At 42.8% G+C, this 16,136-nt stretch overlaps 1 protein-coding gene across 1 annotated transcript in view; it reads right to left on the minus strand.

The window, feature by feature from the left end:
- NPC1 (NPC intracellular cholesterol transporter 1) overlaps nucleotides 1-16,136 on the minus strand; it is a 134,908-nt gene that overhangs the window by 78,212 nt on the left and 40,560 nt on the right. The window contains exons 2-3 of the mRNA XM_082258500.1: nucleotides 5,985-6,107; nucleotides 1,603-1,709 (exon numbers count right to left, since the gene is read on the minus strand). Coding sequence (XP_082114626.1) covers nucleotides 1,603-1,709; nucleotides 5,985-6,107 — 230 coding nt within the window. The remainder of the gene's footprint in view (nucleotides 1-1,602; nucleotides 1,710-5,984; nucleotides 6,108-16,136) is intronic.

A 16,136-nucleotide genomic window follows, 5' to 3' on the forward strand; every position in this document is an offset into this window, starting at 1 on the left:
CCTAAAACTACTTTTTTTTTTTTATTTAAAGTGACTGTAAAGTCTCAAGGTTTTTCACCTTCTCGCATTAAGGTGAAAAACCTTTGCCGCAGCTGCCCCCAAGAGCCCCCCTTTTTCTTACTGGAGTCCATCCGATCCAGAAATGTGCATGAGCTCAAAAGTTAATCAAAACCAGCGACATGGAAGCAGGAGGCAGGGCCAGGTCACTCTGTCCGTGTCAATGGATGCAGCAGCGGCACTCTAGAGTGACCCGCACGGTGCCCCCAGGGAAAGTGGCTTCCCGTGAGGGCACCGATGAAGAGGAGGAGCGGGGCAAAACCCTTGCACAGAGCAGGCAAGTATAACATTTATTTTTTTTTCAACAAAAATCAAACCTTTAGTCCCGGGTCACACTTCTGCGATGCGGGAACGCTGCGAATATGCAGAGTGTTCTCGCATCGCATCCGCACCCCTGGCAGTTCACACTGCCATATGCGATACGCAGGGGGTGTAAATTAAAAGTTGAGATCGCATATCTCAGTGCGATCTGCAAGTTCGCACACAATCGGATCGCACTAGTGTGAACCACCATGCAAAACGATTCTGCTGCGGATAAAAAAGGGTCATGTGCGTGTTTAGTGCGATTGCGGTTCGAATACAGCCATACAAACTGTATGGCTGACATTTGCACCGCACAGAGATCGCACGTAATTTAGGAGCAGTGCGCTCCGAATTACATGCGATCGCTGTGATCGCACTAATATGAACCGGCACTTACAATTACATTAATTTATAATGCTGAACTTCAGCAGAATGAAAATACTAAGTTACTACGGTTGTGTTTGCTCTAAAAGACCCAACACCCAAACACAAGTGAAGTAACTTGCCATCTGCATTGCAGTGACGTAAGGAATCCAAAGTACATTTGGGAGCTTAATCAACATCTCAAACAAATGGCCTGAGGAAGGAAGGAAGGAAGGAAGGAAGGAAGGAAGGAAGGAAGGAAGGAAGGAAGGAAGGAAGGAAGGAAGGAAGGAAGGAAGGAAGGAAGGAAGGAAGGAAGGAAGGAAGGAAGGAAGGAAGGAAAATAGCTGGCCACTGGAAGCTAGAGACATAAGCTATGCCCATCAGTTGCCCGATTACAGACCTGCTTCTAGAACAGTAATCAAGAAACTGATCATCACAGCACAGCTAAAGTCTGTGCCATACAGAGGTCAGCAAGGAGGAACATGCCCATTTAAAGGGATGCCGAGAATGTGTTCTTTCATTCTGGTTCACAACTTCTCATAACACTTGGAGACTGCCCTAATGCATCTAAAATGGGTGGCTACAAAAGGAGATATTGAGATAGCTGAATGAACTGTAGACACAGGCATAATAGAAATTAATGCAAATCTGAATTTCTAGAACAATGCCAAGGAATTTTTTGGGGGATAAATGTACACAACATTTTCAAGAAACAGGATGAAAAAAAATGGAGAACTGAAACATGGAAGAATACAGTATGTATGTCATTTAGGTTTTTTTTTTTTTACTTTAGCTATAAAATTTAAGCTCCAATGAATCCTTCATCGTGCCACACTTCCAGCTACTTTCACATAGGTGGTCACCTCTCATACATACCTCGACAGGAACTGCAGAGGAAGCTGTAGGTTTGCGTTTAGCGTATTGAGCTGTTGTACATCACAGCACACGCTGACATTGCCGTAGTACAGGGATGGGCACAGTTGCTGCAGAAAAAAAAAAAAAAAGGTTGCGGTGACACAGTGATCGCTGAACTAGAACAGCTGGACAGAAACTTCACAATAGCTCCAAATATATGACTCCTTAGATCAGGGGGTCTTCAAACTATGGCCCTCCAATTGTTCAGGAACTACAATTCCCATCATGCCTACTCATGTCTGTGAATGTCAGAGTTTTACAATACCTCATGGGACGTGTAGTTCTGCAAGAGCTGGAGGGCCTTAGTTTGAGGATCCCTGCCTTAGATGATGACATCTCCACTTATGGGGATTTATAATAACCTACAAAACTAAAATAAGCAGATGGTGTGTACTTCTACATCACCTTTCCTTTAGGACATTGAGGAACCCCTGTAATAAACTTTCCAGGCTCAAGGAACTCCTACTTATAATTACTATACTTAAGGACGGCCATAGACAGTTCGAATCTCAGCAGGAATCAGCCAAAATTCGAATCGTGTGTGAGTAGACTAAATGTACCAAGTTTATCGATCGATCAACTTGGGTACAACCAGCCTGCCGGATTATCTTGCATTTCTCGCTAGTAGCTGCTAGCAATAATCACCATCTTGCCTCCCTAAAGCTCACAGTACATTAGCATCGATGGTCACTGAATAGAACGCTCCTTACATTTGTGGTCATTGGGAATAACCTCTGTTCCCACTCTCTTACAGAAGGCCAAAAAGATTACTGGTGTCAGTGGTTACTTATCTGAGAGGCAGGCATTGCCCATTGCACAAGGAATCCCTGGTTGGGAAAGGCTGTGCGTCATTGTATCCAGAAGGAATCCACAATGTTATCAGCAGTTGGGCAAGACAAACATATGAATCAAACTAACGGTCAACATACCCATGCTTTGACAGTTCATCTGGAACAGATTCAGCCTTACATAATGAAAGCCAAACGAGAGTGAATACATCAAACAAATATTTCAACCAAGCGCTCACTTCAAAGGGGGAAGACTGGCGTGCTGCTCTCCTCAGGCAGGGAACTCCAAATCAGGTACATGAAATAAAGGAAAGGAGGCGCAACCACCTAGTGCATTACCCGTGGTACTGTATAAAATATTTAATAAAAAATGCCAAATGCATACTCACAAACATGCAGAAATAAAATCGTGTTACAAATTCCCTTCACACGTGTGCTGAAACATGTCCCTTGAGATGTGACCGCTAACGCGTTTCGGGAGTCAAGCCCCCTTGACCAGCTCTGAAGAAGGGGGCTTGACTCCAGAAACGCGTTAGCGGTCGCATCTCAAGGGACATGTTCCAGCACACGTGTGAAGGGAATTTGTAACACGATTTTATTTCTGCATGTTTGGGAGTATGCATTTGGCATTTTTTATTAAATATTTTATACAGTACCACGGGTAATGCACTAGGTGGTTGCGCCTCCTTTCCTTTATTTCATGTACCCGATTGAGAGTGAATACATGTAGGATAGTAACAGCAGAAATCTGATGATCACATACATATACCAATGGGGTCCTTGTGAGACTGTAGAGGTTAGGGTTGCACCGATACGTTTTTTTTTTTTTCCTTACCAATGAGTACGAGTACCGATACATTTATCAAGTGCTTGCAGATAGAGTACAGATATCTTTGCTGTCCAATTTGAGTCCATACAAAATGAATGGGCTCAAATCGCACTGCAAAGAATCACATGCGAGTTGAACAGAAATGCGGCGCGATTCCTGCCTGAATCACATGCAGTTTCCCTCACTGCTCGCAGGGCAGGAGAAGATGTATAGGCATGTATAGGTGGTCCACCGCATATCCATGTGTGTACGCCAAGCTAATTTACAGGGGCCCCAGAACTTCCTACATCTCCTCTAGTCATGCAAGCATCGCAAGCAGCTGTGGTTTTCCATCACCAGCGGGTCCTACGGAACGGGGACACTGACTCTACAGATTTGGAGTTGACGTATTACAGATATGTACTTTTTAACATGTAAGTAGTTATAACATTCTTAAATGAACTTTTTTGCTCTTAGCTGCACCTGGATGGCGCTTACCTGTCTTTCTATACTGGGTTCACAAAGGAGCGGTACAGGAAACCGTGTGCGATCTGGACAGTAATTGCACTGCATTCCTGTACATATCGCATGCAATTATTTGATTCATTATGGTTTCGGAGCCTTTTCACGAGTACTCCTGCAAATACTCGGTATCAGAACGGAAACCGATATCAGTGCAGCCCTAGTACAGGTCCAGTCTAGCAGGTCCAGTCTAGCAGGTCCAGTCTCCTCAAACTTCAAGGATTTCTCTACAAAACCTAATTACTGGAACACTAAGGGTCCTTTCACACGAACGATCCGATCAGATCCGTCTGTCAGTTTTTTAGGCGGATCTGATCGGATCCTTCATGCATCCCTATGAGGCAGCGGATGTCAGCGGTGACATGTCCGCTGACACCCGCTGCCATCCACATCCGATCCTGTCCGTGAAATCCGGACGGATGGAAACCCTATTTTGCATTCGTCCATGGGATCGGATGAGAACGGACAGGCAGTCTGTTCTCATCCGATTCCCCATAGAGAGCAGTGCAGAGACGGAGCTGTCATCCGCCTGCTCAGCAGGGATCGGCAGATCAATCCCCGCTGAGCAGAAAACGGTCCGCACCAGACAACGGACCGTGTGAAAGGAGCCTAAGACCTAAAAGGATCCAATTTTCCTGTTAATCAGGACATTTGTTGCCTGTCAATGTATGGATAATGCAGTTCAGCGCTGGACAATTTGATCAAGCTACAAAGCCTAAACAAAAACGTGCTCCGCTATCAAGATAAAGTGCTAGTGCATCAATACTTCAATCAAATCAGAAAGCAAATAAAGTGTTTAAACAAACATGATTACGTGAAAATAAATTGATTCATATGGAAACTGATCCAGGGAGTATACTTCTATACCCCTTAAATGACGCCTTTTTGGACAAAATGCATCTGGTGGGGCTACGGCAGTGACGTAATCATGCCTGCCGAGGTGCGGATTGTGCCTATCTGGTTTATATGCCATTTTATACCTGCCTTTTGTGAGTAGTTTTTCCATCTCCTAATAAATGCTGGCATTTTATACTACTACTACTACACCAAGTCCCTCCTTTGCATTTATCCCTTCCTGAGCTCGATTTGTGGCCTGCCTTGGTTATTTTGGAGACCCCCCAGTCCTGAGCCCTGGATTGTGCCATCCATCAATCCATCCATCCCAGGGGGTTTTCTCCCTAAGAGTGCAGCCAGACCTCCATCTTTGAGGTCTTGCCTGTCGGTAAAGCAGCTTGTGAGTGGGGTACACACTCGGGTGTAAAGTGGCGTATACACACCAGATTAATGGATTTGGGCATTACATATATCCATTTATGGACTGTCTGCACTGACCATATATTGATGGGTTGCTTTGCACGTTTTCTAGATGCACTGTCCTTGGATTTATTAGCATGTAATAATGTTTGATTTGACATGTTTGAAATCATGTAAACACTTTATTTGCTTTATCATCTGATTGAAGTATTAATGCACTAGCACTTTATCTTGATAACACAATACAGGTATACCCCGTTTTAAGTACACTCACTTTACATACACTCGCGAGTACGGACACAGCCTGGTCAGCTTGGCATGGCACTACTCCTGGTTTTTAACATTGGCGTCTATGGGAAATCTTGGTCAGCTTGACATGGCACTGCTCCCAAACCATAAGTGACCGGGATACCAAACTTAGGAAGCACCAAGAGGGGAACCAGGACTACAACTATTTGTGACAGGCCAGCTTGCCTAGGTTATCTACCATGTTATAGTCCTGGATCCCCTTAACATGCTCCCCAAGCTTGGTGTCCTTGTCACTTATGGTTTGGGAGCAGTGCCATGTCAAGCTAACCAAGATTTCCTATGGAGCTAGTGTATTTACATGCATTGAGAAATGAAAAAAGGTAATGCTTCACTTTAAATACATTTTTGTTTTACATACATGCTCTGGTCCCATTGTGTACTTAAAAGTGGGGTATGCCTGTACATTGTTATATTTGTTAGCTTTATGTATGTGGATATATGGTGAGTGAAGCCTACGGTTTTAGTTTACTCTGAATATTGCAGTTTTGACACTTAGCGCAACCATTTTTGTTGTCTGGTAAGTTACGAAGGTCTGCATCTGTGGCTAAATATCAAAGAGGTATTCCTTTATAAACTGGATTTTTCCACACAGACAATCACGGCATACATCCAAATAAAAATCATGTCAGGACAAAGTTTGAAAAAATAATAAAATGCCCTACCTGTAGTAATTCATAACCTGCTTCAGGTAACGGTTTTGGAGGGCCGAGGTATTCACAGTTGTACCGTTTCTCTCCTTCCGCTTCCCCACATTCCCCATACCAGACACAGTGCTGGGAAGAAACCTAAAACATGAAAAGAAGCTTACTTTAATAAAACTACTTACAGAAGCAGCCATATTTAATTTGTCATAATATTTATAGCAAGCAACATTTTTTATTTTCCATGTGACAATAGAAAATGACAATTGTATCCCAGGCCTGGTTTACACTGGTGCGACATACACTCTTACTTTGAGAGCACGTCGCATGACGTGTAAAAATCAAAGATTCCCTATGAGAGCCATCTTAAATAGTCCGACTTGTGTCGGTCCGACTTGAAAGTAGTTCAGGAACCTTTTCTGGTCTGATTTCAGCCCAAAGTCATATCCAAATCGGATCAGCATCTTAACTGATCCGACTTGTGACATGCGACTTATGCGCAGAGGCAATGTTAGCACAGCAAAATGTATTGAAAAAAAACCCCAAATCCATACCAGACCCAAGTTGTACTCATCTCAAGTTAGATTCTGTTCATTAAAGTCTGACTGATGTTGCAGAGAAAAGTTGGATCGGAAGTCCTGGGACTTTAATGTCAGAGCAGTGTGAACCCAACCTTAAATGGGAGGCCGGAAAAAAAAAAAAAACACACGTTTTTCATGGGCACATTACCTCTGTAGCCATACAAGGCCAAGCCGTTCGGTGCAAGGTGGTGTATGCCACCTCCTGGATCTCTTCCGTTTCTTTACAATTTACCGCTTCTTGGAGCACCAATAGTACAGCATTTTCTATACTCCAAAAAGGGGAGATACCTCCTACAAAGCAGCCGCTTTGCCCGACCCTCCTCCTCCTCCCTTTTCATTCACAGAAAGTTTGGAATTTTGTGAATGGCTTCATGGACTGCACAGCGTTCTGGGATTGGGTAAGGGGAGAAGAGGAGCGGGCAGTGCAGCTGCAAATCACGCTATGGCTGCTGTGTAGAATTCACGTAGTTGGGGTGTCGAAGTGCAGAAGTATAGCGATTGCTATATTAAAAGCGCTCAGTGTAACCGTGAATTGAAAGTTACTTTTAGCCTTGCGCTACATCCAAGTACAACCCCAATGACAAAAAAAAAGTTAGGACGTTGTGTAAAATCTATATAAAAAAACAGAATGCAATGATTTGCAAATCTCATAAACCCGTATTTTGTTAATAGAAAACAGAAAATATGAAATGTTTAAAAACTGAGAAAACATACCATTTTAACCGCTTGTTGACCAGCCACCATAGTTTTACTGCAGGAGGTCGGGCTCTGTCCTGCGAGACAACGTAACTATACGTCACTTCGTGGGGGCGTGCACGTGCCCATTCGCCACAGGGGAAGCTAATCAGCCGCGATTGCCGCCGGGCACCTGCGATTATTCCCCGTGGAGACAGAACAGCGGTCTGCCATTGTAAACACAGCAGACCGTTGTTATGTCAGTTATGAACACAGAAATCCTGTGTTCCTCTTATTTAGGAACACAGGTCACTGTTCATGCAGCAAGCCCATCCCCCCCAGTTAAAACACCCCCTAGGGACACATTTAACCCTGTGATTAACCCCTTCCCTGCCAGTGCCTTTAGTACAGGAACAGTGCATATTTTTAGCACTGATTACTGTAGTTATGTCACTGGTCCCCCCCAAAGTGTCAAAAATGTCAGTTAGGTGTCTGATCTGTCCGTCGTAATGTTGCAGTCCCGCTAAAAATAGCTGATTACTAGCTGATCGCCGTCCTTACTAGTAAAAAATAAATAAAATAAAAATGACAAATCTTTCCCCTAGTTTGTAGACGTGATAACTTTTGCGCAAGCCAATCAATATACACTTATTGGGATATTTTTTTTACCAAAAATATGTAGCAGAATACAAAATTGGCCTAAAATGATGAAAAAAAAATTTGATTTTTAATTTTTTTTTTTATTGGGAATGTTATAAAGCAGAAAGTAAAAAATATTTTTTTTCCAGAATTGTGGCCTTTTTTTTTTTTGTTTATAGCGCAAAAAAAACAAAAAAAAAAACAAAAAAACCTTGCACAGCTGATCAAATACATGCAGTAGCGCAAAACATGGCCTGGTCATTAAGGGGGGTAATTCCTTCCGGTCCAGAACTGGTTAGGGAAAACTTAAGGGAATTTTAAAATTGATAGCAACAACATGTCTCAAAGTTGGGACTGGGCAACAAAAGGCTGGCAAAGTTAAAGTGGTACTAATAAGGAAGAGCTGGAAGAACATTTTGCAAATTAGGATATTTGGCAGCATCATGACTGGGTATAAAAAGAGCATCTTAGAGAGTCAGGGTCTCAGATATAATCAGATATATGGGCATTATAAATCCTTGCATTTTGTTTAGATTTTACAGTGTCCCAACTTTTGGAATTGATGTTCAACGCCCAGACATTTACTACTGCTAAATTAATCCTGCAACCTCCATTTAAAACCCCACACGTGCAATCATTTGCAAAAACAGAAAAATGTAATAAAGAGCAGCAACAGCTTTCACACATGTCCTTGGCTTTTTCACGCTGAAAACTACCCCAGCACTGGAAAGAGATGTACTAAGAATCAGGAACTTCAACAATCTGTAGGTGTCAGCAGGTAAATGTATAAGCTATTCAGCCAATAAACATGACCCATAATGTATGGCTCATCAGTTAATCAATAAGGCAGTTTTGCATTTATCTTGTGTGATAAACAAAGAAAAAGCCACAGCTTTCCAACAGCCTGGCGCTGCTTAAAATAAAATGAAAAATTAAAAAAAAAAATAAAAATGCATCAACAAAACTTATTAAAAGTTATAATAAACCCAAAAATGTAATATATTGCAGCTTACCAATGATAAGATGTAGTGGCTGCATTTGTTTATTTTTAGCTTTTTCCCACATGTACACTACAGCTTCTAAAGGAGCTTTTGGCATTTTTTCTTTTTGCAAAGCGCCTAAACTTAAACCCATAAAAGCCAGTGTCCATGTACACATAGGCTTTTACAAGAGTTTAATAGCTGTTGCGGTTAGGGGAGGTTCAACCTCAATCTTCTGAACGCGGAAGAATTGCATTCAGGATAGAAACATTTGACCGCAAAACACAGTAAAATCGCATTGCTATTTTGCCATTTTTGCGTTTTCCCGCAGCTGGTGGTCAACTAGTCTGTGTGTACATGAGCCCTAACATAGGAGGTGTGTTATTAGCCAGGTCACCAGATGTAGCGTGCCCTCACTCTGGATGAAGGCGCACAGGGGGGCACCTTTGGACAGCAGCATTGTCAGCTTTAGATGTACTAGCAGATTTAAATACACCAACATATTGAAGCCTAACTCCACCTAACACTTCATAAACCATTACAGCATTTTCTTTTTTGTTTTAAGAGAAAAGGTTTTACATAAATAAAATTATTATTGTAAGCACCCTTGAGTGATAAATGGTTTGTCATTCCTGTACTTGGATAAATCTACTGGAGAGCAAACACACGCACGCCAGACTTACTGGCCAGTTCACCAGCACATCATTGCTATTTTTTTTGTATAATGAGATTGCATACATATATACACATCAATCATACATACATACTGTATATATATCCTATTTTTGAAATATGTGTTACATATGGTGAAATGGAGAATTATTAGATTATCTCTATATATGTGTATGGCCGTGATGTGAGGTCATTAAAAGATGGACTGGCTCCGTGGGATTACGATCATTTTATATTATTTTATTCATTTTAGTTATATTACCGTAGCAAGCTATTATGGCAGTATCGCTGATATTGGTGCATCAGAGGATATGTATCCAATGGCCTGTTGTGATCATTTCTCTGTCCGGAGCTCCGGGGTTAATGTTTACGAGGAGTTTCACTGGGCGGGATGGAGACCAATGGGAAGAGGCGCCGTGAGTAAGGTTACTTGTGAGTTGTGACAGCCTGGCTCCATCCCTACCAAGGAAGTCAACGCCTGACGTAACGCGTATGGGGGGGGGCAGAGCCTGTTCATTGTCACATTGCGGCCACGGATACGATGGTATATGCCGGAACAGCTCGCACTGCTGAAGTGCTTGTCTTGTGAGTTATTTAGCTTTTAATAAATCTTTTGGATTTTAAATGGAGAGCACTAGATTTATTTTTTCCATTCCTCTAATATATCTGTGACCTATTACAGATTGAGATCGAGATCTTGAGAAGCCTGCCCTAGAGCACACAGCCAGAGAGTTCCATCAGACTGCTATTATTAGCCCCAGAGGGGAACTGCATATTCTGACCCACTGGTGAGACAGGAGTCAGAATGTGAGGTGAGAGGCTCATTAGCACGGGTGGTGGATCAACACAGAGCACTGAATTTTCTGTTCCATGCTCAGAAGGTGGATTCATGTGTGATTTTGATTTAACACTCATATTTATGGACTGTTTGTCACATTGCACATTGCATTAATTGAGATATCTGGCGCAGCACTGTTTCTGTTGATTTCTTATAGATGGAACATTCAGCTATCAAGTTCTTCCATTCAGCAAATGAGATATCTGGGCCAAGAACAGGATGAAGATGTTGTGCACTTGTCATACACCATCAGCAATTTAATACTGAACGGACCTAGCTTTAGCAGATAACCTGTCCCTAGCTAGACCCGTTTAGAACTTGGTGGACTGTGTATTTATGCCAAATTCTACATGCAAAAAAAGACACATCTTCACACTACTGTTGGTTTGGGTCCAACTCAGAGTTAAATGCAATTAGAGACGCTCCAAATCCTGTCAATACAAATGGCATGCAAACTATGCAGGCCAAATCGCATTTAGAATATGTGCTACACAGGTAATGTAAATTGTTAACCATGTACCTTCATCCTAAAAATCTCAAAAACTAAAGAACAAAATGGGCTAGATGACTTTTATGGTACAGCATGAACCGACAAAGTACAAAAATGTATCGATTATACATATAAAATATAAAACTTACCATACAGGGTAAGACATAACATTGTACATAATTCACTCAGGAAACAGTCTATAAAGTTAAAAAAACACACAGAATATTTCCTCTTAATTTGATTTGGTATTCACTAAGCCTTTCCCCCCGATTTGGGGGCCCACAAAGACTGCCATTTGGCTTTGCCGTCCTTTTTATCTGTTTGGTCATTGGTGAGTAATGCATACTGGACCCTTGATTGGCTTTGGGTGGTGGGATCTTTGGGATTACTGGACCCTTGATGGGCTTTGGGTGGTGGGATCTTTGGATTACTGGACCCTTGATGGGCTTTGGGTGGTGGGATCTTTGGATTACTGGACCCTTGACGGGCTTTGGGTGGTGGGATCTTTGGATTACTGGACCCTTGATGGGCTTTGGGTGGTGGGATCTTTGAATTACTGGACCCTTGATGGGCTTTGGGTGGTGGGATCTTTGGATTACTGGACCCTTGATGGGCTTTGGCTGGTGGGATCTTTGGATTACTGGACCCTTGACGGGCTTTGGGTGGTGGGATCTTTGGATTACTGGACCCTTGATGGGCTTTGGCTGGTGGGATCTTTGGATTACTGGACCCTTGACGTGCTTTGGGTGGTGGGATCTTTGGATCTTTTGTTATACATTTTTTTTGTTTACTTATTTTACATTTATATTTGGTTTGAAATAATTTGGATGTGTTGATGAAATTGGTTATATGTATATAAACTATTTGTACATTGTTGGGTTTGTATATTTTTTTGCAGATCCTACTTTCCTCTTGAGCTATACTCCTGACGAAGCGGTTAAAAACACAAAACATGTAGAGTAAGATTGGAGATAGCCCTTTTGGGGGGGGGGGGGGGCCCAATGGGGGAAATACTTACAGTGAATACCCAATCAACTTAAAGCGGTAGTATACTCCGCTTTTTAATTTTTAGCTACAGGTAAGCCTATAATCAGGCTTACCTGTAGGTAAAATTAATATCTCCTAAACTTGCACAGTTTAGGAGATATTCACCCTGCATGCAGCCTCTGACACCAGCAGTGCATGCACTCTGAAGGGCCGGCGTATCTTGCTGGACCTTCAGAGCTCCTTGCCGGAAAGTGAACTCCCACACGCATGCGCGGGAGTGACGTCATCGCGGCTCCGGCCACTCACAGCGCCGGAGCCGCCGCACCCGTAAGAGGCGCTGAGGGAACATGTCAGCTCCCTCAGCTGTGTCCGGGCGACCGTATGGAGACTTCGGTCTAAGGTAAGAATTTCATAAGGTGCTAGTATGTGATGCATACTAGCACATTATGCCATTGTCCTGCAGGTTTATTTTTATTTTTTTTACACAGGGGATACAACCGCTTTAAGATTAAATATTCTGTGTGTGTTTAACTTTATTGACTGTTTACTGATTGAATTAATTATGTACAATGTTACGTCTGACCCTGTATGGTGAGTTTTAAATGTATAATCAATCTTTTTTTTTTTTTTTTTAAATAACATTTTCTCAGTTCATGCTGTACCATAAAAGTCCTCTACCCATTTGTTCTTTAGTTTTTCAAATACATAATTCACTTTGTCCCAGATATGCAGCATTATCTTGATAAGCCATCAAGCAACACCCGATAAGAGCAGTGCACTTTTGGACCCAAACAACCCCTCACTAGCAGGTCTATCCAAGGTCTTACAAACTAATGTAAACACAGCCATGAGGAGAGAAAAAGACGGGTGTATGGCCGGCAACTACCTTTCCAGCTCCGCTAGGAAAAACCGCTATTTGTGATTGGTTCATTGTGGTGGGCAGCAGCATACAGTTTTATTTCAATAAAAAAAAAAAAAAAACACATACCTAGAGAATACCGAGAATTTCACAGGTTTTTTTTTTTTATAAAAAAAAAAAAGGTTTTCCGCTGCAGAAATATGGTATTTTTTTGTCCTTTACTTCATTTTTTTTTTTTTAAAGCAAAGTGTCCTGGCATCGGTAACAATGCCTCGTTGGTGCCAGTGTCCCATGGCTGGTAGCTTACCAATGACATCACAGAAGAAAGGGGAACACAGGACTGAGGATGGTGGGTCAGAAAAAAAGATGGGGGCATGGGACCGAGTGGGGTGGGTCAGAAAAGAAGCAGATCTCAGCCGGACAATGCTGGATCTGCTGGGTAGGCGAAGACCTGCAACCAGGTAAGTAGGGGTTAAAAAAAAATAAGACCCACTTTAAAGAGGTTCTAATCTCAAATGCTAAACACAGCAATAGGCCTGATTTTAAAAGCTTCAACCCAAGTTTTAGTTGCCATAATGACAGTTATACAAAACTTAAAGTGGATGTACACCCTCCCATGTACCTAGAAAAGTGAACAGCCTCAAATGATACACAGAGATGAGACAAATCTCCCTACATACACTTTACATGTATATCTGCTGTCTTCAGCTTTCTATATTCTTCAGAAAGTGCACATCGTAATAGACATTTTTCTTCCTGTTTCAGCAGCTGGAGGGGATTCTAGGAATACACTGTGTGTGAGCTGACTGGAAGAAAGGTAAACCCCCCTCCTCCACATAGGCAGAGGAATGAAGAAACTTTCAGAGCTGTGCTTTGAATAGACAAGCTCTCTGCTTATCTGATTCTAAGTCCCTTACCCTACAAACATTTCCAGCTGCTTCTATCTCCTGTGTTGGAGAGCTTGTCAGAAGTTATCATGCTGATAACCAAGGAACAGAGCAGCAGAAAGAAACAGGACTTAGTGTACTTATCTCTCTCTCTCCAAAACCCTAACACTACAGATACATGTGTCCAGGTCAGATTTCACAAATGAGGTTTACATTCCCTTTAAAAAAAAAAAAAAAACTTGCCAAAAGTATTGGGACACCTACCTTTACACGCACATGAACTTAATGGCATCCCAGTCTTAGTCCATAGGGTTCGATATGGAGTTGGCCCAGCCTTTGCAGCTATAACAGCTTCAACTCTTCTGGGAAGGCTGTTCTCATAGTTTAGGAGTGTGTCTATGGGAATGTTTGACCATTCTTCTAGAAGCGCATTTGTGAGGTCAGGCACTGATGTTGGACAAGAAGGCCTGGCTCACAGTCTGCGCTCTAATTCATCCCAAAGGTGTTCTATCGGGATGAGGTCAGGACTCTGTGCAGGCCAGTCAAGTTCCTTCACCTCAAACTCGCTCATCCATGTCTTTATGGGCCTTGCTTTGTGCACTGGTGCACAGTCATGTTGGAACCGGAAGAGGCCATCCATCAAACTGTTCCCACAATGTTGGGAGCATGAAATTGTCCAATATGTCTTGGTATGCTGACACCTTAAGAGTTCCCTTCACTGGAACTAAGGGGCCAAGCCCAACCCCTGAAAAACAACCCCACGCCACCAAATGATTTGGACCAGTGAACAGAGCAAGGTCCATAAAGAGATTAAAAGTTCAAGTGCATGTAAAGGCAGGCATCCCAATACATTTGGCAATATACTGCATCTCAAACTGCTTGCTGCAAGCATTTTAGAAAAACAAATATGAGCTAAGCATCCAAGGAAAACAAAAAGCTCTCCACACAAACTTCCTTAAACTGGTGGTGGAGCAAGCCAAGTATAGAGTATAAAAGTTCACAGACCTGTTCAGCAAGTTCAATGACACATGCTCATCGGTTTTGAACTTTGCTATCATGGAGAGACAACAAAAGTAATAAAGCCCCGTACACACACACCGATTGTCGGCCATAAATATTCGGCCGCCGACCGATCGGACGATTGTAGGCTTGTTAGTATGATGCTTCCGACAGCGCATTTTCGGCCGAACAGAATCTGTGGTGCAGACTTTAAAATATTTGTTGGCCGTCACCAGAACGGCCGATTGTTCGCCAGTCAGTACAGATTTCGGCCGACAGACAGCCGATTAGCAAGACTGGGCATGCTCAGAAAAGAAAAAAAGACAAGGAAAGTTAACCATCACATGACATTACTTCTGCAGTCGGCTGTTGTTGGCCGACAAAATTCGTGTGCAGTCTTTTGCAATTTTCAACAGACATGACAGCCCTGGACAAAAGACGGCCGATCGTTCGGCCGACGATCAGTACGTGTGTACGGGGCTTAACCGTTATTCTTAACATCTGTCAAAACACAATCATCTGGGTAGACAAATGTGAAGTCAAACCTGTCCTACAGTAGACCTGGACAGATGAGGCCATAGATATTAGGGATCGACCGATTATCGGCAACACCGATATATCAGGGGCCGATATGCACTTTCCCCGATATATATCAGAATGGGGTTAGCGATAATGCGTATATTTCGGGAAAGTGCTGTACCGGAGTGATGTCTGCAGCTAGAGGCATCACCCCCGTACTGGCGTCAATAACCGACGGTCAGCTGTCTTGTAATGACAACAGATGCGGCTGAGAAGCCACTCGGCGGTCATTACAAGGAGTGGGAGGGGACGTCCCCCCCCCCCTCCCGCCACCTTCAGCGGCTCACCCGTCCCACCGGAACCCGGGGCATCCTACCTGCACGGCCGCCGAAGAGAAGATCTGATCAAAGCCGCATTCGGCTCTGATCGGGTCTCCATGTAAAAAAACCCGGAAGTGGATGTCATGACATTACTACCGGGTACTCGGCGCCAAATTTACAAAAAAGACAGCATTCAAAACAGCCAAACTTGGCGTTTTGAATGCTTTTAAGTGCAGAGGAGGGGTTTGGGGTCTTTTAGACCCCCAGGTCCCTCTACAACAGTACATGTTTTAAATGTCCGAAAATATCGGCCAATACAGATATCCGATGACCAAAATATCGGTATCGGCATTAAAAAAAAATGATATCGGTCGTTCACTAATAGATATAGCAAAAAGATCTACGCTCAGCTCAATCGTCTGTAAGAATGATCGGGAGTATAAGCATACACACTTACTGGCTGACTGACTGGTATGTCAGATTAGCATTGTGTATGCAGTCATAGAATAACATGTAGAATTTTGGAGCGTAACTATAACCTCCATGGGGAAAGGTTATGGGATTAAAAGCACAAAGAAGAGGGGGTTATTTAGGAGTAAAAAAACTCAGAGCATGTGACACTCAGAACTGAATAACTCTGCAAGGCATGTGCTTTCCAGATGTTTGGGTGGCACTAAACTGAATAATAAGAACCCTGTGCTCTATAACCATGTTCTGAAAATAAAAG

The sequence above is a fragment of the Pelophylax lessonae genome (assembly GCF_965119305.1).
Source record: "Pelophylax lessonae genome assembly, chromosome: 5".
Taxonomy (NCBI): domain Eukaryota; kingdom Metazoa; phylum Chordata; class Amphibia; order Anura; family Ranidae; genus Pelophylax; species Pelophylax lessonae.